This window comes from Lactuca sativa, chromosome 5, assembly GCF_002870075.4.
Source record: "Lactuca sativa cultivar Salinas chromosome 5, Lsat_Salinas_v11, whole genome shotgun sequence".
Taxonomy (NCBI): domain Eukaryota; kingdom Viridiplantae; phylum Streptophyta; class Magnoliopsida; order Asterales; family Asteraceae; genus Lactuca; species Lactuca sativa.
The window spans coordinates 49,019,211-49,044,110 of record NC_056627.2 but is presented as its reverse complement, the minus strand read 5'-3'; the positions used below and the strand labels follow the sequence as shown (position 1 = coordinate 49,044,110).

The 24,900-nt window shown below is 31.9% G+C and overlaps 5 protein-coding genes and 1 non-coding gene across 6 annotated transcripts; 5 read left to right on the top strand and 1 right to left on the bottom strand.

The window, feature by feature from the left end:
* The first annotated feature begins 757 nt into the window (after positions 1-757).
* On the top strand, positions 758-2,583 carry LOC111912180 (pentatricopeptide repeat-containing protein At5g66520). Its single transcript, XM_023907908.3, has one exon. The coding sequence runs from the start codon at positions 854-856 to the stop codon at positions 2,573-2,575; it is 1,722 nt and encodes a 573-aa protein (XP_023763676.1). The 5' UTR covers positions 758-853; the 3' UTR covers positions 2,576-2,583.
* Positions 2,584-4,093: 1,510 nt separating this feature from the next.
* On the top strand, positions 4,094-6,312 carry LOC111912181 (protein NEN1). The gene is made up of 6 exons (XM_023907909.3): positions 4,094-4,596; positions 4,688-4,845; positions 4,924-4,970; positions 5,051-5,114; positions 5,203-5,819; positions 5,906-6,312. Exons 1-6 carry the CDS (start codon positions 4,317-4,319, stop codon positions 6,141-6,143), a joined length of 1,404 nt encoding a protein of 467 aa, XP_023763677.1. The 5' UTR covers positions 4,094-4,316; the 3' UTR covers positions 6,144-6,312.
* Positions 6,313-9,063: 2,751 nt separating this feature from the next.
* On the top strand, positions 9,064-11,879 carry LOC111912182 (two-component response regulator-like APRR1). Its single transcript, XM_023907910.3, has 6 exons — positions 9,064-9,852; positions 9,969-10,127; positions 10,200-10,333; positions 10,418-10,549; positions 10,627-10,723; positions 10,831-11,879. The coding sequence occupies exons 1-6, from the start codon at positions 9,675-9,677 to the stop codon at positions 11,523-11,525; spliced, it is 1,395 nt and encodes a 464-aa protein (XP_023763678.1). The 5' UTR covers positions 9,064-9,674; the 3' UTR covers positions 11,526-11,879.
* A 595-nt stretch (positions 11,880-12,474) lies between these two features.
* On the top strand, positions 12,475-12,548 carry TRNAT-AGU (transfer RNA threonine (anticodon AGU)). Its single transcript has one exon. It is a non-coding gene; the product is annotated as a tRNA-Thr (tRNA).
* A 768-nt stretch (positions 12,549-13,316) lies between these two features.
* Positions 13,317-17,419, bottom strand: LOC111912184 (uncharacterized). Its single transcript, XM_023907911.3, has 18 exons — positions 17,187-17,419; positions 17,019-17,088; positions 16,811-16,853; positions 16,645-16,722; positions 16,464-16,548; positions 16,239-16,376; positions 16,033-16,143; positions 15,880-15,937; positions 15,662-15,758; positions 15,535-15,570; positions 15,307-15,443; positions 15,059-15,183; positions 14,850-14,992; positions 14,638-14,769; positions 14,319-14,552; positions 14,168-14,227; positions 13,825-14,067; positions 13,317-13,693 (listed from the first exon to the last, which is right to left on the bottom strand). The coding sequence occupies exons 1-18, from the start codon at positions 17,359-17,361 to the stop codon at positions 13,562-13,564; spliced, it is 2,097 nt and encodes a 698-aa protein (XP_023763679.1). The 5' UTR covers positions 17,362-17,419; the 3' UTR covers positions 13,317-13,561.
* A 1,402-nt stretch (positions 17,420-18,821) lies between these two features.
* LOC111912174 (uncharacterized) lies at positions 18,822-20,712 on the top strand. The gene is made up of 8 exons (XM_023907902.1): positions 18,822-18,865; positions 19,039-19,041; positions 19,098-19,101; positions 19,185-19,187; positions 19,234-19,239; positions 19,320-19,998; positions 20,047-20,428; positions 20,529-20,712. Exons 1-8 carry the CDS (start codon positions 18,822-18,824, stop codon positions 20,710-20,712), a joined length of 1,305 nt encoding a protein of 434 aa, XP_023763670.1.
* Positions 20,713-24,900: the final 4,188 nt, after the last annotated feature.

The window sequence follows — 24,900 nt, the reverse complement described above, 5'->3', positions numbered from 1 at the left end:
CAGTGCAGTAGAAGAGGTGGACCAAATGTCTGCAGTTTGAAAGAAGAAGACAGTTTGTTTTTTAATGTCTGAAGACTGCTAAAATAAACTAAAATGTAAATAAACTCATTTTTCTTAAACTTAAAAGAGTTTTTCAATACTTTTATGAGTTTATTATAGATAATTAACAAATCTAGATCAAAATTTATGTATCATTGTATAAAAAATGAAAATAAAATGATACGAATTAACCATAAAAAGCCAATAAGATTTAGTCACAAAGTTATACTTAGATATTGTAATAAGTGATATAATGAATGTAAATAGACTTCGATTTTAAAATAAAATTTTCAAAATTTTCATAGACAAATTAAATATCCTTCTACTTTTTTCTTCCTACTATCCTTCTACCCATATGAAATGGTGACAAGTGAATTAAATTATTATTAATTTCATTAAATGTGTCATAAAAATAGGAATATATTTGAGAAATTAAATATTATTTTTTACTTTTTCTTCTTACTATCCTTCTAAAACGGTGACAAGTGGATTAAATTACTATTAGTTTTATTAAATATGTCATTAAATATGACACTTGTCAACATTTGATATGATAGGAGGATGTGTAGGAAGAAAATAGAAGGATATTTAATTTCTTATAATAAATGCATATCAATTTTATTAATGAACTTTCTTTTTAATTTCAAAATTACTAAATTAAAGATTCATTTTCTTTTAAATTTAAACTTCTTAATATTTAAAATTTTATATTTAGTTTTTTTTTTTAAATAAAATCCTAATTTAACAAACTTGAGTAATATGTGTTATCCTCCCCTGAGACACACTTTACAGTCTTCAATTTTGTTTATTCTATATGCTGGTTCAAGAAGGTTTTCCCGCCCTCGCTCTAAAACACCCTAGAACTGCTAGATCTTTGCAACAATTCCTCTTCAGTAATCTCCAAAACACCAACACCATTAGAAAAACCACCCAAATCCACGCCCAGATAATCATCAACGCCTATGCCCAAAGAAATTTCATCATTGTTAAGTTGCTCCAATCGTATCTATCTTCAGGTTATCTTCATCATGCCCACGAAACTTTTAAACAAATCAACAACCCTAGCACTACCTCCTGGAATCAAATCATTAGAGGGTATGCCGGAACTGATGCCCCTCGTAAATCAGTCTATATTTTTGATGAAATGCTGGCATCAGGAGCAATGCCAGACGAGTACACTTACTCGTATGTGATCAGTGCGTGTGCCCGGGGTAAACTGCTACGATTGGGAGCGAAGCTTCACGGGAAGATTTTAGCAGGTGGGTTTTGTTCAAATCTGTTCGTGCAAACTAATTTAGTGAATCTTTATGCGGTAGCTGGAGAGGGAGACTCTAGTGGAGTGAAGAATGCACGTAAGGTGTTTGATGAAATGGGTGAGAGAAACGTGGTAACCTGGAATACACTGCTTGCTGGATATGTTAAGTGTCATGACATTGATGGTGCATGTACAGTATTCGATAAAATGCCCGAGAAGAATATCGTTTCATGGACAACATTAATTTCAGGATGTGCACATAACGGGAGGTGTAAGGAAGCACTATCTTTGTTACGTGAAATGCTACAAGCTCATATGGAATTAGATCAGGTGACTTTAGTCTCTGCTTTATCTGCTTGTGCAGAAATCGGTGATTTGAAAATGGGGAGATGGATCCATTCTTACATTGACAGAAGTTGGCACATCAAGAACAAACAACGCACAGTTCGTTTGAATAATGCACTCTTACATATGTATGCTGGTTGTGGTGTTATTGATGATGCATACAAACTATTCGCTCAAATGCCAACAAGAACTATTGTCTCATGGACAACAATGATCTCAGGTTTTGCAAAACAAGGTCGTGGCAAAGACGCTTTAAGTGTCTTCCAATGGATGCAAGACTCTCAAGACACAAAAGATGATCATGATCATGATCATAGTTCACAACCTGATGCCATAACAATGCTAGCTGTCTTACACGCTTGCAGCCATTCAGGTTTTGTTGAAGAAGGTCGTTATATCTTCAAAAACATGAAACCCATTTGGGGAATTGAGCCAAAAATCGAGCATTATGGTTGCATGGTTGATCTGTTAAGTCGTGCTGGATTTTTGGATGAAGCACATAAGCTTGTGGAATCCATGCCCATGGAGCCAAATGATGCAATCTGGGGTGCTTTACTTGGTGGTTGTAGAATTCACAAGAATGTGGATCTTGCTTCCAAAATTGGTGAAAAGATTGGTGATTTGAATCTTGAAGATGATAAAGCTGTTGCTTATTTAGTACTATTGTCAAATGTATATGCTGGTGCTAAGAGGTGGAAAGATGTTGCAAATGTGAGAGAGTATATGGTTAAAATGGCACTTAAGAAGCCTCCTGGAAGAAGTTGGATACAAATTGGTGGATCAGTTCATGAGTTTTTGGCAGGTGATAGGAGTCATAAGCATAAGCATGATGTGTCTTTGATTTATGAGATGCTTCTTTTAGTCACCATGGAAGCAGGGTTAACTGGATACAAGCCTGATGTTTATGAGTCAGCTCAATCTTATATCACTCAATAGTTAAGTTACATTATATTATTATGTTCTTGAAATTTTACAATTTATGGTCACATTTATATACCATTGTTTGTTGAAAATTGAAACGCCTTAAATGGGGGTTATATGTTTAATAGTTTAAGATATGCACAATGGAAACTAGTGTTATGAGTTATGACTTGTTAATGGGGTAAATTGGGAAAGAAATTGTTTAGAAGGTGGTATATAGGAAGACATGGAAGATGGTGTTTGCTTGTGGTAATGGTTTATGTGAAAACTTGATTGTTTTGATAAAGTATCTTTGCATATTGCTTTTTGTTCAACATGTTGCATTTTACTTCGTGCTTAGGTAACTTTGAGAAGTTTCTCTTTCAATTGGATATCTTCTTGGGATCTTTTTATTTATTTATTTTTGTACTTATTATTTTTTTTCTCAGGATTTCTTGGATAATCATTGGCGCTGTTACATGTGATAGACTATCCACACCAATTTTTTCATTTGTGTCGCATCAACTTAAGTATATTATTCAATTAATTAATAAAATAGTAATTATAAAAATAATTTATGTATAACTGCATTTTTAGTAATAGCAAAAATTTACAATATAAAGTTATTTCATTGTTAACTTATTGGTAATCAAAATATATAATAAAATATAATTGTTAGACTATTGATGATATTAAGTAATCAAAATGTATAATTTTTATTAGCTTTAATGATATTTAGTGTTGTTTAATATATAAATCTGTTTATAAAACAATGAAATGATTTTATTTTTATTTTTTATAATGTGACATGGCCTTCCTAAATTAGAAAGTATTTTAGCAACTTTTAGTAGCATAACATTGACGTTTCGGACTTTCAGGAGTTGTTTGACAACAATCGAATGTAACCATTCAGAGGTCACTGAATCTGGTTAGCACTTAACTTGTTTGATACAAGATGAATTAAAAGCCTCTAAATGGTTAAAAAACCTTACTTTCTCCAAACTATCAAGTGGTTTAGCAGCTTTTAAAAGCAAAACAATGTTATTCTGCCTAAAATATAACAACTTATCACTCCTGAATTGATGTCTCTTTTATCTAGCTTCTCTCTCCATATAACATCTAACATTTTTCCTATTGCATCTCACCATTTCTCTATTATGTCTCACATTTATCATAATATACACAAATAACACATATAATACACATTCAACACATGTATGCTGACAATATAAACATGTTGAAGAAATTTGACTTATTTATGCCATGAAAGATGTTGAGTTCTTTTTCATGTGGATGAGGCATAAGGTCGGATAAAACACACAATTATACAATGATATTACTTATTAGCTATTGTAGTTTTAACAATGTTCTCTTAAGCTACAAAATTCGTATAAAGACTTTTTCTAAATGTTATTCTATTTAAGAAATACACAATATAATACTTAAATAAATTATTCTGATTTCTGATAGTTGTTTCTCATATGAGTAGAAATAGAATGTCATTTTCATGAAAAAGATAAATAATTATTATTATGATCAAGTTTAATGAGAAGGTTCTTGCCTTCTGGGAACACCGTTTTCTTGTGAAAGGGTAGAAAGGTAATACCAGACGTTTCTTCTAAACTTCTCTTCAAAGCCAAACCCCATGTGCTTTGCTTGATGCCCATTCCCCTATAAAAACAAAACCCAAAATCCTGCACAACACCAACTCCAAGTTCGCGCCCTAAATCTTCAATCTTTTCTGCGAATTTCCAACTTCTTCACACAGATTGGCGATATGGTGTCGAGCATAGATCGATCGGAGATAGCTTTCTTTGACCTGGAAACAACTGTCCCGACCCGACATGGTCAGGGGTTTGCCATCTTGGAATTCGGTTCGATACTGGTTTGCCCTAGGAAGCTCGTTGAGCTCGAAAGCTACGAGACGCTGGTAAGACCACATGACCTCTCACTCATTTCCACCTTGTCCGTTCGCGCCAACGGCATCACCGCCGATGCTGTCGTTTCCGCCCCGACCTTCTCTGACATCGCGGATAAGGTTTACGACATCTTACATGGTAATTTGAGCTTCAGTATCTTCCTACGCTAGTAAGTTTCTCTGTAAACGTTTAACTAATTGAATTGGGCGTTTGTTGTATCGTTTGGTAGGGAGGATATGGGCAGGTCACAATATAATTAGGTTTGATTGCGTGAGGTTAAGGGAGGCGTTTGCGCAGATTAATAGACCACCACCGGAGCCCAAAGGAACCATTGATTCATTGGCTTTGTTGACACAGAGATTTGGTAGGAGAGCTGGAAACATGAAGGTATAAATATAATCGTTCGTCCTTTAAATCGATTCTCAACTATTGATATGCTCATCCTCCTCCTTCTCTTTTGTTCAGATGGCTACCCTCGCAGATTATTTTGGGCTTGGAAAGCAATCACACCGGTAAGTCTGGCATTTTAACAACACAAACGTGTATCACATACCATAAATGCAAATTTTAACATTTTTAATAACATTTTCAGAAGTTTAGATGATGTGCGAATGAATCTTGAGGTTCTCAAGTATTGTGCAACTGTTCTTTTCTTGGTAAGCTTTAAGCAATGTTCATTCGTTATCATTTATGAAGAAGATGAGCGTTTCTTTATAACAAAACTATGATATGCTCTTCATGTAGGAATCAAGTCTTCCAGATATATTTACAGAAAACAGTTGGGTTTCCCCAAATTCCACCACAAGAACCCGTAGTAATGCAAATGCAACTGGCCCAAGCATTAGCCCATCATCTTCCAATTCCCCTCCAAATCAATCAGCTTCTGGTGTTGGTCAACAAGCTCAACACGACCCGTTTGACTTGGGCCCACTTATAGACAAAATTGAAAACGAAGCCATGGAGGAAGAACCACCGACAGCCGCTGTTGAAACTGCCGCCATCAGTGACACTGACACCATTGAATTTCTCGACCCTGATCAAGTTTCCATACCCTCTGTTACTATATCTCTTGTCCCCTTTTTTCGTGGACCCCAAAAGATACAAATCCTTCACAGAAACACCCAATTGCAAATCCGATGTAATGCCTTGAAGATACGTTTTGGAATAAGCACAAAGTTTGTTGATCAAGCAGGAAGGCCTAGACTAAGTTTTGTGGTTGATGCGCCCCCAAATCTTTGTGGTGTTCTTGATGCATGTGATAATATTGCCAAGAGGTTTGTGGATTCCGATAGTAACTCGGAATGGAGACCTGTTGTTAGCAGAAAGCCCGGGTTTTACAACTCACCTACTGTTAGATTACAGTAGGTCTTTTCCCCCATTTTTATATGTGGTTTGTTTTTTTTTTTTTTTTAAATAAATGTTAAATATTGTTATTGGAATTTTACAGGTTACCTACTGTAGCTGAAGGAGATAGTGCAAGATGGATTACAGAGATATACCAGAAAGAATCATCTTCGTTGTCTGTGGAAAGGGTTATGTTTAGTAGGTATGACGTGGCAGAACTTGAGGCTTTGATTCGTCAGGGTTCCTTGGTGGATGCTTGTTTTCTTTTGGATCCGTATGACTATAGACAGAGTGCTGGAATTCGATTAGTGGCTAAAAAACTGATTGTTGATTCTAATTGAAGGGTTTTGGTGTATAGATCACACACTAATGGCTGACTTCTAGAAAAGAATCTTGGTTTAATGTTTGTAAAGATTTGGGATGTAATTTGTTTTATTGTTGATGTAGAAGGTGAAGGACTGATCCTAGGGTTTCGAATTCATCAATGCAAAATGTTGTTATTCTTTGTTCTTTTTTCTATTTGATAAGTAGAGCTGTAGAGATGACCAAAATGTCTTGAAATAAGTGGGCATAGTGAGCAAAAGATTGGTAAGTGCTTTTGCCACCGGGTTCGACCCAGTTATAAAGAAAGCCCATACCAGTTATGGAAAGCCAAACAGGGTACGAATGTACAATCAGTTATAAGTTTATAACATTTTTGGGTCCCAAGGGATTGATTATGTGAAAGGTTTCAAAAAGGCATGGGATGTTTATACATAAAAAGAAAACATATAACTCTAGATTTATATTAAATATATCAAGTTTTTAAAAGTTTTATATCCACACCTAATATAAAAAATTAACAAAAACTCAATGGTCTAATGTTATAAAAAGTTAACAAAAACTCAATGGTCTAATGTGTAATAGGAAAAAAAAATGTTACTTGAAAAGCTCTTGTAACAAGGCACAAATACACCTAGCCAATCCTTTTCTGACTTTACAACGGAGCGTTTCGGCAAATAGCGTTTGAAAGCTTTTAGCTTTTAGTGTTTGACAAAATGCTTCGTTTTGAACAGAAAACCTCGTTTGACACTATAAGCTTCTAGTGTTTAGTTTAAACAAAACTATCTAAATCTAAATGTTACTTCACGTAGCATTTAACAAAATGTTAACTGCTACCGGCTATTTTTGACCTTCTAGTGTTTGACAAAATGTTCAGTTTTGAACAGAAAACCTCATTTGACACTATAAGCTTCTAGTATTTAGTTTAAACAAAACTATCTAAATCTAAATGTTACTTCACGTAGCATTTAACAAAATGTTAACTGTTATCGGCTATTTTTGCCGAACAAGCCATTTGTAGTTGTTAGATCACCAAAAATATTGAACTTTTAATTTTTACGATATTCCATTATCATGAATATAAAAAAGAATACTAATTCGAATTGAAAAATAGAAATTTTAGAATGAAAATATAAAAAAGAAATAATGTCTTCGGTGGAAACAAAATCTTGGATTTTTTTTAATGGCTGACGGGGCATGTCAAAGCCTAGTCTATACCAATTAAGACCGAAACGAGACCAATTCAACATTTATTTTCTAAAGACCAATGTAGGACTAACAAAATTGACCTACGATCGGTCTGAAATAGCAACCAATCTGAGACCGTTTGGTTCTAAATAGGTTTTGATCGATCTACTATATACACTTGATTCAAATTGGTCTGAATATTCACCTTTAAGGGAGATCGGTATGCCCAAAAGAATTTAGCGGGATGGAAACCATGTGGAGACAGTCTTGCAATGGAACCAAGGGACGTGCTTAGGGTTGTTAATCGGGTCAACCCGATCGGGTTTCGGGTTAAACACGTCGGGTTAATCGGGTTTTCACAAAAAATAATTTAACCCGACACCCGACCCTATTAAGGTATGGGTTGGTCGGGTTCGGGTTAATAAGGCCGGGTTAGCCGGGTTAGTCGGGTTAATTCACTAAACACTTAATTTAAACATAATATATATAGTTCTTTCAAGAGTGAAATCATTTTTTACTCTTTTCTTAACATCAAGAATGCATACAAATTGAAATAAATTAAAAATAAAAGATCATGGAGCTCATGGTTATTACAGCATACGAGAAATCATGCATACCACAATAGCTAAAAGAGTTATTCCATTATAAATATTAAATAAATGAACTTTCAATCTCTAGTTAACGATCAACACCATGTAGTTTATTCATGTTTATAGTTAGTTTAAAGTAGAAATAACTATCAAAATAAAATATTTGCTTTCTCAACTGCTCTAGTACTTTTGAGATGTGGAGGTTTTATATCTTTTTGGACTTCAACTTCACAAATGGGAATTACTTGACCCTCATATGCTTCTAGAGTCACAAAATTTTACATTTTCAAAGGGTTTGTAGTCTTTTTGTACTGTTCAAGTAGAGAGCAGTGGAATATGTAAAGGTTGTGAATTTCTAACCGAGTTATTCGGGTTGACCCGCAACCCGATTTTTTTTATAAAAATCAACAATAAACCCGACCCTAACTACAAATCTGGTTTGTCGGGTTAACCCGAATAACCCGATTTGGAATTCTAACCCTATTAAACCCGACCCTAATTACCTTATTCGGGTTAGGGTCGGGTCGGGTTAATCGGGTTCGGGTTTTTTTGACACCCTAGACGTGCTACTCTTTAATTTTTCAACGGTAATGTAAAATATTTAGAGAAATTTATAGGCACGCTTTTCTTTTTTTTTTTTTTTTTTTTTTTTTTTTTTTTTTTTTTTTTGAAGCGATACCCCTGAAAAAATGTATGCTACCTTTATATTTTGTTTTAGGTCCACCCTTGCCTTTTAGATAACTCAAGATTCCTTCAAACACAAGATACCTATACAAATCGAGTTATATCTCTATGCATAAATGTGTAATACAATCTTTCTTTAGTAGTTGGATAAAAAGAATACTTGATCGTTTAATTCGTTTTGATGTAGCGCCGATGTAAAAAATAATGTTAGAGAAAAAGAAATTATGAAAATAACTCATACCTTCCTACATAATAAATGACAAATTATGGGTCCCCTATCCTCTGGACTTTGGTGTCCAATTAGGCCTAGACCCCCTGTCCCCTCTATCAATATGATCATATCTGCTCTTTTCTGACGTGGAAAGATCTCTTTTTTCTTGACGTGGCCTCTTTTCTTTCCCTAAATAAACTATCCTCACGCGCTCCACAAATCATTTTTTTGTGCACTTTTCTCCACGTCCGCCTTATGTCTAACGTACGCGGATACCCTACGATACGCCCATCCCAACTCCGATCCTATCAGATCTAACGTCTCAGGATATTCGCCTAACCATGGCGCATGGTAGCATCCACCACTGTGGAAAGTGAATTTGCGAAGTATCCACTACAAGATCCAACACCAATCAAAGATCTCGTTCTCTCTCTCACACACTTACGCTAAAAACCGAAACTTCCCTGTCGAATTCGGCGATGCTAATTTCTGACGTTTGATCGGCGGGATTCGGGATAGATTTGAGTAGTTGATTTAGGTATTTTAGATTGTGACAGACTTTTCGTTTTTGGTTCGGTTGAGTTTTCCGAACATCAGGAGGATTTGATTGTTTAATCGCTCCATTTCTGAACTTCTGATTCATTTTCCTTTTTCCATTTTAGTTTTGTGAGAACTGTGGTAATCTCATGTTGATAGAGTTAATAGAATTAGAAGCGATAACCCTAGATGGCAAATCCTTTATATTTGAAGTCCACGAAATTTTGTGCTGTAATGGAAGTTCTCTAGTGTTGACTCCGTTCTGATACTTGTTTAATTTGGGGGATTGTCGAGGCTTCTGTGGTTGAAAGTATAAGGATAGAGCGAGTCTGATTTGACTGATGTGGGAGATGGAACCAAAGGGAATCTCGTTGGGCAGAGGTGGAGTTGGAGGAGGTAACTTTGGGAAGACTGGGGATGGGTTTATTGATCGCAGTAAAGTGACAATTTTACTTTGTGACAATGATTCGATGGGTTCAGGAGAGGTTTTTACTCTTCTTCGTAAATGTTCCTATCAAGGTATCGTACTCTAACTTGTAAATATGGGAGCTCATTTGAGGCGTTAGACCGGATCTAATTAGTTTATCATTGATATTTTCCTGTGCTGTTATGTGAGCATGTTTTGTGGTTTACAGTGATTTCAGTGAAATCACCGAGGCAAGTGATTGATGCTCTGAATGCTGAAGGACCCAACATCGATCTCATTCTTTCTGAAGTCGATCTTCCTATGGCCAAAGGCTTGAAGATGTTAAAATACATCATGAGCAAAGAGTTGCAACGCATTCCTGTGATCAGTAAGCTTTGTTGCTCATGGATTCATTTCTTGTTTTCATTTTCCAGTAGTTCATCCTTTTTCCTTCTCGCAGTGATGTCTGCACTGGACGAAGTTACCCTTGTTGTCAAATGTTTGAGACTTGGAGCAGCTGATTATCTTGTGAAGCCTTTAAGGACAAATGAGCTCTTGAATTTGTGGACACACATGTGGAGAAGAAGGCGAATGGTATGTATGCCTGTTATTATCATCTTATAGAGTGAGTGATCATTGCATTTCTAAATTCTAACCTTTACTTTTTGCAATCGGCAGCTTGGTTTGTCTGAGAAGAAGCTCATGAACTGTGAATTTGATGTCGTACCTTCAGACCATAGTGATGTTAACACAAACAGTACTGTATTTTCTGATGATACAGATGAAAAGCCACGAAAGAGTGCAAACGAGGTGAAAATCATCTATAAGTAAAGATTGCCAAGTTACATGGATTCAGTTTTGATAAGATTTGACTTGTTTCTTTTCAGATTAATGTGATATTAGCTCCTGGCCATGTAGATAAACAATTTGTTAGCTTATTAAATAATCAGTCTATTCTACCAGAAACCAAAGGCTATCAACAAGGTGAATAGATCATCCAATCTAAATTCTCTTTTCTTCTAACTAGTTGTATAAATACATTGAAAGCATAGTAAACCAAGTGTAATATCAAATATCTGGATTGTTTTCAGGGAAACTTATGTGTGGTCCAAAGAAGAGTGAACTAAAGACAGGTCAGCCTTCAGCATTCCTTACATATGTCAAATCAAGCATATTTACAAAAACTGCTCCAGTGGTATCAAGAATTGAGAAAGTATCTAGTGGAGAAGTGGATCAAAATGTTAGGCCATGTGATGGAGGAAACGTTTCTCAGATAGAAGATTTTCATGGCAGTAGCAGCTTCCCTGATTTTGTGTCACTGGACGAGTCATCTACACCTCCTCTAGAGTATCCCAAACCTCAAATAGAAGAAGGGTATAATCGTCATTCTGGTTATCCGTATTACCTTCATGGTGCAAATGCGATGAATCAGGTTATGATGCCACCATCATCATCAGCAGAAGCAGCAATGTATCATCATCATCATCATCATCAGATGCCTGGGATGACATCATATCCGTACTACCCGGTTAATCTTTGTGTACAAGCAGCAGCACCCGGGCAGGGGCAGAATGAGGGGAAAATGGATAGAAGAGAAGCAGCTTTGGTGAAGTTCAGGCAGAAGAGGAAAGAACGTTTCTATGATAAGAAAATAAGGTATGTAAATAGGAAAAAATTAGCTGAGAGAAGGCCTCGTGTCAGGGGACAGTTTGTGAGGAAGGCTAATGGGATAGATGTGGATCTGAATGGGCATCCCACATCCACTACTCATTTTCATGAATCATGATGATGATGATGATGATGATGATGATGATGATTCTCCTCAATGACTCTGGTAACAAAACGAAGATCACCACTGGAAATTTGTGGTGATGACTGTTTCAGCAACTATTCTTGATTGGAATATATGTATATGTCAGTCAGCTTCTGGTATTTATTAATGATTGTGAATCTGAGGAAAGGAAGCCAACATTCTTGCATTTGTTTTGTAAAAAGGGAAGCTACAAATGGTAAATTAAAGATGGAGGAATCTCTACTCGTTTCAGACATGCTTTTCTTTTTGGATGTTATTATGTACATTTATTTTGGTTAGGTAGCACTAACCTGTAAAAATTTATAATTTGTTTGAGGTTTATTGAAATATACTTGTGTCACAAGAAAACACAAAGCAGAAACTCAAGAATTGAATGAAAACCCAAAATTGGAAAACCACAAAGCCACTAATATTATTCTTGAAATTTCGATAAAAAGAATAAAAAGACATAACATATTATTTACCCATAATATTTTCTTATTAATTTGCTTTAAATTTTCAAGTAAAAAAAAGACGTAACATAGTCACAATATGATGCAATTATCAACATATTCATGCATCACGTTGTTTTAAACCGTATGTGCAGTTGCACTTAAAAACACTTTTAAATTTTAATTAAAAACTATATTTTAAAATTTAACTTTTAAACTTTAGAGATATACTCCATTTCTGTAATTAAATAAAGCCCGATTATTAGAATACATGTCATTAATAACCATGTGTAATGAAAGATAAAAACAATTTAATTTCTTTTCATGCTAGCACAAAAAAATAGAAAAATTACAATTTATATGAACACCTGATATTATTATTTTATATTTAATCTTCTAAAATCCATCAATGTTGATAAATTCGTATGATAAAAAGATCATAAATTCACACATAATTGATTTAAGTAAATTACTTCGGGCAATGAACAAAAGCTTTCATAGCTCAGTTGGTTAGAGCACCCGTTTAGTAAGCGGGAGGTCTTGAGTTCGACTCTCAATGAAAGCAAGATAGTTTTTTGAAGTTTTTAAAAGGATGGACCAAAACTGGATATTTTTTTTATGGTTTCAGTTTACACTCAGCTCCTCGGGGTTTGTTGTCATGTTCATTTTGGTCCTAAATACACAGCTTTTTGTAGGGGAGATAATAGATATACAAGGATACTAAAGCTCGTAACAGATTTCAGGGCTTTCCAAGGGCCAAAAATACTCGTAAAAGATTTAATGGTTTGTAGTCATGTTTTTTTTCTTTGTTTACAAAATTTTATTTATTGTGTTCATTTTGGTCCTCGACATCTCTAGTCATGTTAAACTCGTACATGTATTGTATTTTCTTTCTAGGTGAAGTAAATTTGTTTGGGGATAATATATGAGAGGGTTATCAAAGTTTGTGAAAGCTTTCAAACAAACAACTCAATTATATAAATATCAAAGATTGTCACCGGTTTTCAAAAGCAGTTCATGTATGTCAACCCTGTCAAAAGTCATTGAAAAAAAAACAACTAAAAACATACATCTTTTGATTTATTTTTAATTTAAATTTGAAGTTAAAGATTCATACAAGAAGACATGGAGAAAACCTTTTCTTGATATAAAGGAAAACTTAGAAAAAAAAACACATGAATTAGAAATTAAGTAAAATTAATTCAAGATTTGGATGATCATACATTCTGAAAAAAAAAAGCATGAAATAAAATTACAAGTCTTAAAAAGATAAATTGATTTAAACCGAAATTTACGAAAACTTCTTTAGTGATTAAACACCATCATCCCAACAAAACAAAAACAATTCCTGATCATCATTACATTGATTGATTAAGACATTAAGTTGTTAACAAAGTTATGAAAACTGGGACTAAATTACAAATTAGGTAAAAATGATTCAAGATTTGGATGCTCATACATTATGAACATATAACTATAAAGTCACATCCGAAGTACCTACCATATATTAATTTAAGACCTCTTGTTTCATGTAGTTTATGTAAAAGCAGCTTTCAATTTTTTTTATGCATAGTTTCTTTAATCAGAATCAGAATCTGTAAACGGCATCTGGAAAGCATTAGGTGGTTGCATGTCAGTAACAGAAGGCGCTGCATCCTGCTTTTTATGGCTATTTGGCCTTCTCCTTCTCATTTTTGGTCGCTCATCACCCTGTCAAACACATACAATCGTCAGATAAAAATGCAAGAAATAGCAACATACTTTTATTTGTTTGTTTATTATAGAAAAAAAAAATACATTGGAATTAATACAAGAAGAAAGAGAGGTTACCCAATGTTTACCTCGGTATTTGTTTGACTTGACTTAATGGACTGATTTCTCCTCAAATAAATGAAACCAAATGACATCAATGCCCCCAAAAGCAACATGGGACCAAACCTTGGATCTTCCATAACATCATGAATTCTTTCAGGGATGTTTTCAAGCCTCTGTTTCATCCCCCTGCTTGAAGAAATAATTTGTTCTCTACCCTTTGACCAAATAGGATCCACATCCTCAGCCACTAGCTCAGGAGTTGATGTTCTCTGCATTTAATCAAATTTTATACAAACACATGTGTCACAAAATAAGTATATATACCTTTTGATTATAAAATTAAAAAAAAAAAAAAAAAAAAAAACTCACATGAAAGGGAAGATCTCTGGAATCACCATCTTTGACTGTTTCAGAGATCCATTGTATTATCTGCCACAAATTCATACATATAAAAATATCAAGACTCGAAGAAAAACTTATCTAAAAAATATTTTTCATGGAGAGATGTTCGAATTCAAACCTGTGGGGCTTCATCTAAACCTTTGTAAAGTGCCACTAATTGGGATGTGGGGTCCACATCCTTAGAAGCAATTGTAGCAAACATGTTCATTGAGTTTTTTTCATTAATTTTATTAGCTTCTGTATCATTTCTTTTGTAACGTACAAGAAATAACCTTGGGACATCTGTTACATCCCTCCTTGGTCCACACGTGTCAAAACTCTCCTCCACATTTACATAAAACAAACAAAACCTCTGTAACAACAAAAAAAATAATTAATTCAAATATTATCCCAGAATAAAAAATTGTTGTATGTATTCATAATTCATGTATGTATACCTTTTGTGCTTCACCATCCACCCAAGCAAATGTGAGTCTTTTTTCCTTCAATGCTGACATGGCGGCTTGGTATTGGTCAACCTGATTTACATTTTCACCATCTGATAGTATATCTTGGACCCTACGCATGGTCTTTAACAATATAATATATAATATTATTCTTTCAAATAAAAAAAAGAGTATTGTTTTATGAATTAAGATAAGAATCTTACTTCACGCATTTTATGGAGTTCTGTGCTTTGTCTTCCAATAAGAACAGCACAATACCAAACAGTGGTGTCATTTCCAGCACGTGAGTAGCCTTTTGGATCACAACCAAGCTCCATGGATGTAACACTTCTTAATTGGGGAAGCACTGAAAAAATAAATAATTAAATATAATTTTATTAAAAAAAGATTGTGACAAAAATGATTTATGCACCTTGATGTTTATTTTGTTCCATGATATCAATAAGTCTTGAGTTGTTGATTGACCCATGGTAGACTACAGGTTTGACTCCAGGGTCTCTTAGAATAACAATGGCAGGAGCTTCTTCCACACCAAATCTGGAATTATTATTATTATTATTATTATTATTATTATTATTATTATTATTATAATATATGTTTAACAAAATTAATCGCTAATTTAAACCGGTGTTTATAAAAAAAGTCAAAGTGGAAAATTACGTGTTTGACCAAAAGATAGATTCTTCTTCTCTGTAAACCGTGAATGCGAAGGAGGCATACGACCAATAAGCTTTTGCCACTTGGCGCACGAATGGTGTGGCGCGTTGTCCTGTTTTTGAAACATAAATGACTTTGACCTAGTAAAAAAATATTTAAAAAAAAAAAAGTTAAGAAAATATTGAACATTTGAATGTGAAGAAAGTGTTGAAAGTTAAAATGTATTTGTACCTTATGCCGACTCCCTTTTCCTAGAAAACTTTGTGCCTGTAATTAAACAGATGTTACATTTTATAACAATGTAATTAAAAAAAAACATTATGTATGTCTACTTGAGGAGAGAGATTATGGAAATTACCAAAGTGTCCCTGGAGTAGTATGAAATACGAGGTAAGCTTAGTATGGTTGTTGCAAACCAATCAGTAACAGCATCAACAGACAACTCACCGGTGTACCTAACAAATTGTAAAAGTATAATTTATAAACAATTATTTGGAAGATTAATTATTTATTTTTTATGTTTTAATAACAATAATAATATGGTTATTAACTTATTTATTATCCGCATAAACTCACCTCACAATGCAATCTGAGGTTTTACAGCCAGGGGGAAAAGCCAAAAGTGAAGGAACACCTGTATCATATAAATAGCTTGGAGAATTATAAAATTGTCCAATATTTTAATAAAAAAATAATATGGTTAATTATTATTGTTTAATTATAACCAACCATTTCGATAGAAAGGAGCTCCTGTATATTTCTTCTCAGATAAATATGTTGCAAGCTTAAGATCACTAATATCAATCATCCCAGTATTTGCTATACCATCCAATAAACTAGCTGAAATATATACAAGAAACCAAATGCTAAATAAGTTATAGAGTATTTATTAAAAATAAACACAAATAAAAATAAAATAAAAAATATATATCTACCGATTCTTTTCCAAAGACTAGAAAATTGGGCACATCGGCTGCTACCAATTGAATAAACTTGAACAAGCAGTGCACTGCTGTTTTGTAGCTTAGAAATAAAATTATCCGATGAAATGGCATCAAAAACATGATCTGATTCTGTTACAAAATATAATGAATAAACTGCATGAATAAAGATTATAGTTTTACAAAGGTAAATTTAAAGAAGCGGATAATTTAACGAACCAAATGAAGTGGGCTTCAATAATGGAAGATTAATATCAGAAAATGATGCACTGGAATATTTCTCCTTGACCTTTTCCATTACATGCTGTAGTCAACAAAGCAAGCATTTTTAATATTGAATAATTATGTAGAAAACTGAAAATGAAAATTGGATATTGTGACCATGTCAGAAGCTACTCACAAGATATTCATCAACGCTAAATATGTCATAATCTCTTTTCCATATGGGATTGCTAAGAAGTTCAAAAGCATACTGAATCTGCAATGCAACAATGTCACCATCAATTGTTCAAGTATTGAGCATTAAGAACAAGAAAACGAAGAGTACAGTAAAGAATCACACCAACCTTAATCATATCAGGAGTTGAAGAAGGTTCGCTATCGGTTTTCCTGGAATGTCGAAATTTTCAATTAGTAATGCTTTGTAAGTTATTCATCATTATTAGGGTTTAGACAAATAGAACTCGACGTCTTTCTTTGCCTTGGTAAATAACTGGGGAGGTGAAACTATACAACTGCAAGGAACAATTAACGCAAGGATAATTTAGAAGTTACCAATTAGAAGAGAGGTGTTGGTAGGCTTCATTCACTTGTTCAATTGAACTGTAAGTTTTGATCCCAAGAACTGTAAAATCAAATAGAAAACGAATAGTTAAGCTGTGAATTTGTAATGGGTAGAAGCTAAGTAGATTAACATTGTTTGGAAAGTAAGGAGCCACAAACCGTCGTAATGAGAAGGCGGGAAAGAACGAGGGAGAGCTACAAGCTGGAAGAACATGGAGGCGGAGAACAGGATCGCCGGCAGCCAATATGCCTTAACAATCGACGGCAAAGATCCCGATTTCGCCTTTGGAATCTCCGGGATCGTCGCTTTTGGATTCTCCGAAGTCGTCGCCATTGGAGGCTGAGCAAGGAGTTGGATTGTTGCAGTGAAGAAAGAAGATTCTGTTTTCTTTTAAGATGTTTGGATTATTTATTTATTTTTTCTTTTGAAAGTTATGTGCACAAAAATAATATATATATATATATATATATATATATATATATATATATATATATATATATATATATATATATATATATATATATATATATATATATATATATATATATATATATATATATATATATATATATATATATATAGCTTGAGGCACATTTGATATCATTCAAATTTTGTGAGACAAAATCTAAAAATAATTTTAAAATATAAAATAAATGGAAAAATCCAAATATTCTTTTTTAAATATTATTTTCGGAACTTGAATTAACTAAAAAAATAATAAAAAAATCATGTTTTTATTTAAATACTTGAAATATTCTAATAGAATATTACACTGTACATATTCTAGAAAATAATTTTAAAATGCAAAATAAATGGAAAAATCTAAAAATTCTTTTTTTAAATATTATTTTCGGAACTTGAATTAACTAAAAAAATAATTAAAAAATCCTGTTTTTATTTAAATACTTGAAATATTCTAATAGAATATTACACTGTACATATTCTAGAAAATAATTTTAAAATGCAAAATAAATGGAAAAATCTAAAAATTCTTTTTTTAAATATTATTTTCGGAATTTGAATTAACTAAAAAAATATAAAAAAAAATCTTGTTTTTTTTTAAAAATACGTGAAATATTCTAATAGAATATTACACTGTACATATTCTAGAAAATAATTTTAAAATGCAAAATAAATGGAAAAATCTAAAAATTCTTTTTTAAAATATTATTTGCGGAATTTGAATTAACTAAAAAAATATAAAAAAAAAATCTCGTTTTTTTTGAAAAATACGTGAAATATTCTAATAGAATATTACATTGTACATATTCTAAAAAATAATTTTAAAATGCAAAATAAATGGAAAAATCCAAAAATTCTTTTTTTAAATATTATTTTCGAAACTTGAATTAACTAAAAGAAAATAAAAAAAATAAAAAAATGCGTCTCACGGTCTCACAAAATTAGGCCGTCTCACATGAACCTAAATATATATATATATATATATATATATATATATATATATATATATATATATATATATATATATATATATATATATATATATATATATATATATATATATATAGTTTTTGACCATATAGGTGTTTTTAAAAAACTTATTTACCCAATGGGTATACTTTTAAACTTATTTACCATATAAGGTTATTTAGCAATTTAATTAAAAAAAACAACTGTGCCCTAATTTACTTTGTTACTGAACCGATTCTTACCCTTCGTCTTCTTCTAGCGTCGACTGTACAACTCGAAATATCACAATCGATTTCAGCGACTTCGGCGGCAAGAACATCATCCCCGACACACCACTGTCGGCGACTCCGGTGGCGACCCCAATGACGACCAACAATCAACGAATTCGCCGTCAATATCATTCCAGGTAGGTTTCGAATTATAACTTCGATTTTTAGGCTGTGATTGCTTCAGTCACGTGTTTGTTAGGCTGTAATTGCTTCGGTTGTTAGTTTAGATTCATTTGAAATTCGATTTTTGATTTATATATTTGTGAAATCGATTTTTGTTTGATTCGATTTTGTGAAATTCAATTTTTAGGCTGTAATTGCTTCAATCATGTGTTTGTTAGACTGTAATTGTTTCGATTTTTAATTTAGATTCGTTTGAAATTTGATTTTTGATTTCTATATTTGTGAAATCGGTTTGATTGGTTTGATTTGATTATGTGAAATTCGATTTTTTAGGCTGTAATTGATTAAGTATGTTTAATCATAGTTTTTTTTTCTTTGATAGGATGCTGTTTGATTTCTGATTTCAATATGTTCAATTAAACTTCTCAAATTTTGTTTTTTTTCCTGATTTTATGTATTTGATTGTAGATGGATGTCATATTAGACATTGTTCAGAATGAGGATTTCCACTTAATCTCTCAAGTTGCTGTTGCAAACAATGCAATAGCAATTGATAATGAAGTTGGTGCAAATGATGTGTTAGAAGAAGATGAAATTGGAGAAAAAGATGATGAAGAATCTTTTGAAGCTCCTTCAACTTTTACTACTATGGAGGAAACAAATATGACTACGGATGGCAATTGGATTGTGTCACAATCAGCGAGCAAGAATGATTTTACACAAGAGTTGGGAAAAGATTCTTTCAAGGATAAAGAAGAACTTATTAGAGCTATCAAGCTTTATAGTATTAGGACACATAAACAGTTTGAGGTTGTTGAGACACGTCCAACTCTATGGACCATAAGATGCAAGTTACATTTACAATCCAGTTGCAAATGGCAAGTTCGTGCAATCAAACGAAAACAAAGTGAATATTTTGAAATTACAAAGTATACCGGTCCACATACTTGTTTACATGATAATATTTCTCAAGACCATCCAAATCTAGATGGAAACTTGATAGCCCAGGAAACCAAACATCTTATTAAAGAGCAACCTTCAATTAGTATTCCTACTTTGAGAGCCGAAATAGTCGATAAATTAGGTTATATTCCTTCATACAAAAAGGTTTGGACCGGAAAACAGAAGGCAATTGAACAAGTGTTTGGCAATTGGGAATAATCTTATTCTGCTTTACCCAAATTTCTAAGCGCAGTTCAAAAGTTCAATCCGGGGACTATAGTCGAGTGGTTAGTTTTGAGCTCAACTGATGAAGAACCCATGGAATTTAGACGTGTTTTTTGGGATTTTTCCCCTTCTATTAGGGGGTTTGTACATTGCCGACCGGTTATTAGCATTGATGGAACACATTTGTATGGTAAATACAAGGGAATGATGATGATTGCAATGGGAGTTGATGGTAATAATCAAATTTTGCCACTAGCATTTGCAATTGTAGAAAACGAATCATATGATAGTTGGAATTGGTTTCTTTCTTATATCAAGATTCATGTGGTAAAAGAACGTGAATGTATTTGTTTAATTTCTGATCCTCATCTTGGAATCCTAAAGGCAGTCAATCAACATGGATCGTCATGGTTAGAGCCACGTGGTTTTCATAGGTATTGTTTATAACACACATTATGTTTATTTTTTTTTTTATCTTTATAACTCACATTATTGTTTTTTATTTTATAGGTATTGTTTACGTCATTTTATCAACAACTTTTATGAGAAGTTTCGTAATTTAGAATTGAAAGCTCTAGCTTATCGTGCCGGGAGTCAAAATCAAATTCGAAAATTCAACTCAACCATGGAAGAAATTGGGAAGCTAAATCCACAAGCTAGACAATGGCTAGAGATTCATCCACTTGATAGATGAACACTTGCACATGATGGTGGGAGGAGATATGGGTTGCTCACAACAAATTTGTCGGAGATTTTTAAGAGTGTCCTTAAAGGTGCCCGTTTTTTACCAATCACGACTTGTGTCCAACTTACTTTTTATAGATTGGTGCATTACTTTGAGGTGAGACGCCCTTTAGGAAATAGTTCACGAGCTAATGGAGATGCATATACCCCTCATGTTCTTCTCAAACAAGTAGCTTTGATGTCAAAAGCAAGTGCACATTCCTTGAGATCTTTTAATCGAGAGAAAGGTATATTATTTGAGTTGATAACTCAAAGAGGAAGAAATGTGCAAGTAGTTAATTTGGAGCAAAAAACTTGCACATGTGGTAAGTGGGAAGTGTTTAAATATCCTTGTTCTCATGTCTTAAGTGCACGTGCCACACTTTCTTTGAATAGTTGGCAATATATTGATAAATGTTATTCAATTGTAAAATATCGTGATACTTGGGCTTCTGAATTTTCCCCACTTCCTCATGAAGCGTATTGGCCACAATCTTTGTTTAAAGAATTGCTTCCGAATTTAGAGCTTTTACGGAATAAAAAAGGTCGTCCTCGTTCGACAAGACTTCAAAATGGAATTGACATTAAAGAAGGAAGAAAAGCAAACCATTGTGGAATTTGTAAGCAAAGTGGTCACAATCGAAAAAAAATGTCCGTCTAGACCAAGGTAAATTAAGACATTCAATATTTTTTTAGTTCATTCGTATAACTTTATATCTTATTATTATTATTATTATTATTATTATTATTATTATTATTATTATTATTATTATTATTATTATTATTATTATTTATTTATTTTTTGCAGATAGTGTTTATCGAATCAAAGTTATTTGGAATGTTTCTTATTTTCTTTTGTCTTTTGTAACAAACGATTGTTGGGTTTGTACTTAAAATATTTTACTTATGATTTTTGTTTAGTTTAAGATGATGTTTGTTAGTTTAAATTTAAAAAATTGTTGGTTGGTTTAAATTTTAAAAGATATTTGTTTTTTGTTTTTTGAATATTTGTTAAATATAATGATATTTGTAAAAAAAACAATTAATAAACAGTAAAGGCAAAGAAAAACTAAAAAAAAATTATTATATTAAATGAATAAAGAATTGGTTACAGTGAAGCTTTAGACTTTAGAGTGCATAAAAAACTTTACTTTGTGGTCTATGGTCTATGCACTAATGAAAGAAAGAAAAAGAAAAGAGCATCACATGTTTTAAAAAATAAAATAAAATACTAAATAACCTTATGGTAAATATGTTTAAAAGTATACCTATATGGTAAATAAGTTTTTTAAAAACACCTATATGGTCAAAAACTATATATATATATATATATATATATATATATATATATATATATATATATATATATATATATATATATATATATATATATATATATATATATATATATATATATATATATATATATATATATAAAAGGTGAGATGGGTTGAAAACTCATAATTTTCTGAAAATCCGAGAACTAAAGTGGAGCGTTAGATTAAAATTAACTCATTAAGGGCATAATCATCATCTTACCAATCTCATTTAACTTTTTTGTATTATTGGAAATATTAATAAAAAATTCTCAAATTAACATTATAAATCAAATTTTCGGATTTTTTTTATAAAAAAAATAATTTTCGTTTTTTTTAAATTGGAGATTTTGTTTAATTTTTCCAGAAAACATAAATTTTTAAAAACGTTGAAAAAAACATTTTTTTTTCAAAAACTACATTTTTTTAGAAAAACAATAATTTTTATAAACTTAGTAAATCTTTAAAAAAAATCTGGAATATTTAAAAAAAAAACCTATAATTTTTTAACCAAAAAATCAAACAATTTAGGATCATATATGCATATTTTTTCAAGTGTATGTATACATATTTCTTATATTATAATATTCATAAGTAAATCATAAAAACAACACATTTTAACTTACTAATCTATAAACACAATAGTACATGTAATTTATTCGATACAAAATAAAATATAAAAAACTAAAAATGCTACAAAATTTCAAATCACTTTCATGTCTTCGTGTCAACATTTCTATATTTTCTTCAATTTATCACTTTTCACTACTTCAATATTTTCCCAAAAATTTTCCGAATCTAGAAGAAAAAAAGTTGGAGCATATATGCATATTTTTTCCAGTGTATGTATACATATTTCTTATACTATAATATTCGTAAGTAAATCATAAAAAAACACATTTTTACTTACTAATCTATAAACACAATAGTACATTTATTTTATTCGGTACAAAATAAAATATAAAAAACTAAAAATGATACAAAATTTCAAATCGCTTTCATGTCTTCATTTTTCAATTTATCAATTTTCACCATTTCAATATTTTTCCAAAATTCTTCCAAATCTAGAATAAAATTAAAAAAAAAATTGATTTATGCAAGAACTTTCACAAAAATACATGCGTATAAATCATGTAAGATTCACATATAATTATATAATATGATATTCACATGTTATTGTTTCTTTTAAGACTCATACGTGAATTACATGTGAATCACATGTAATTCATATGTGAATTACATGTGATTCATATGTGAATACATGTGAATCACATGTAATTCATATGTGATTCACTTGTGATTTACATGTGAATCACATGTGATTTACATGTGAATCACATGTAATTCATATTTGATTCACTTATGATTTACATGCGAATCACATTTAATTCACATGTTAATCACATTCAATTGATACGTGATTCATTTGTGATTTACATGTGAATAAAATGTGATTCACATGTGAATTACATGTGATTCATATGGGAATTACATGTGATTTACATGTGAATCATATGTAATTCACATGTGATTCATATATGAATCACATTTAATTCATATGTGATTCACTTGTGATTACATGTGAATCACATTTAATTCATATGTAAATCACATGTAATTCATACGTGATTCATTTGTGATTTACATGTAAATTACCTGTAATTCATATGTGAATTACATGTAAATCACATGCAATTCATATGTGATTAACTTGTGATTTACATGTGAATCACTACATACTTGATATTGTAGTAAGTAAGAAAAAAAAGTTGTATAAAGGGGACAAAAATATGAAAATAAAAAATACCTGAGAGCCACCTCTGTATTGTCACCAAAAGCGGAGTTGATCGATTTTTTTTTCAACTGATTTGAAGCATTCATAGGTTGGATATGGATAAACAAACACCATTATGTAATTTAGTACTTTTTTTCATTAGAGAAACTGAAAGTGAATTGAAATTTTGTGACAATTGAAAACAGAAAAAGTTTTGATTAACTTACAATAGTCCTCTAGTAAGAAAAGATCCAATCATCTTGTAAGCCTATTAGAAACAATGAATACAATGTTTAAATACACCCACTCACCAACTATGAGAATAAGAAAACAAAAACATGTGCAAGTTTCTTCATGTCTACTCTATTATGTTGTATCCACAACTAGATTCAAATACTAAAGATTAAACTAGGAAAATGGGCATATATGATATATCCTACTGAAAGTGACACATCTCATCTATATTGTTATCTAAGCATACGAATTGCTAATTTTTGTGAATGTTAACAAAAGCCACAAACATATAAAAGTGAATTTGAAGCTTTCTTCATCTTACCTACATTAATCAAATTTAACTACCAGAAGCATAATTGTGAAAGACTGGAATCACTTTTTGTTCTTTATACATTTTAGGAAAAATAGTTACAAGACAAGAAGCAGATGCTCACATCTTTGAGAAGCAAAAACCTTATATTACCGATAAGATGCTCTACAACCTTGTTGGGTTTTGAGCACTATAACACTTCCTAAGTGCACATGCAACCCTAAATTCTTTGGATCTATGTTTTCTATAATTATACATGCATTTTCTTTTTCGAAAGCATTCACCCTAGCTAGCATACAATTGAAGCTATATAACAAAACTTTTGGTTTGGATACATACCTTTTCGGTAGGGAGAAAGAGTCTGAAGGAATTGGTGTGGAAGCATTGTTTGGGGTAGACATCTGAAAAAGAAGAAGAAGAAAGTTTAGATTAGATGAGAATCCTTAATATTACACCCAATATGAAATATTAAGGCTATGATCCAACACAATATTCTACAATTGCAGAGAGGGACGTTGTGACATC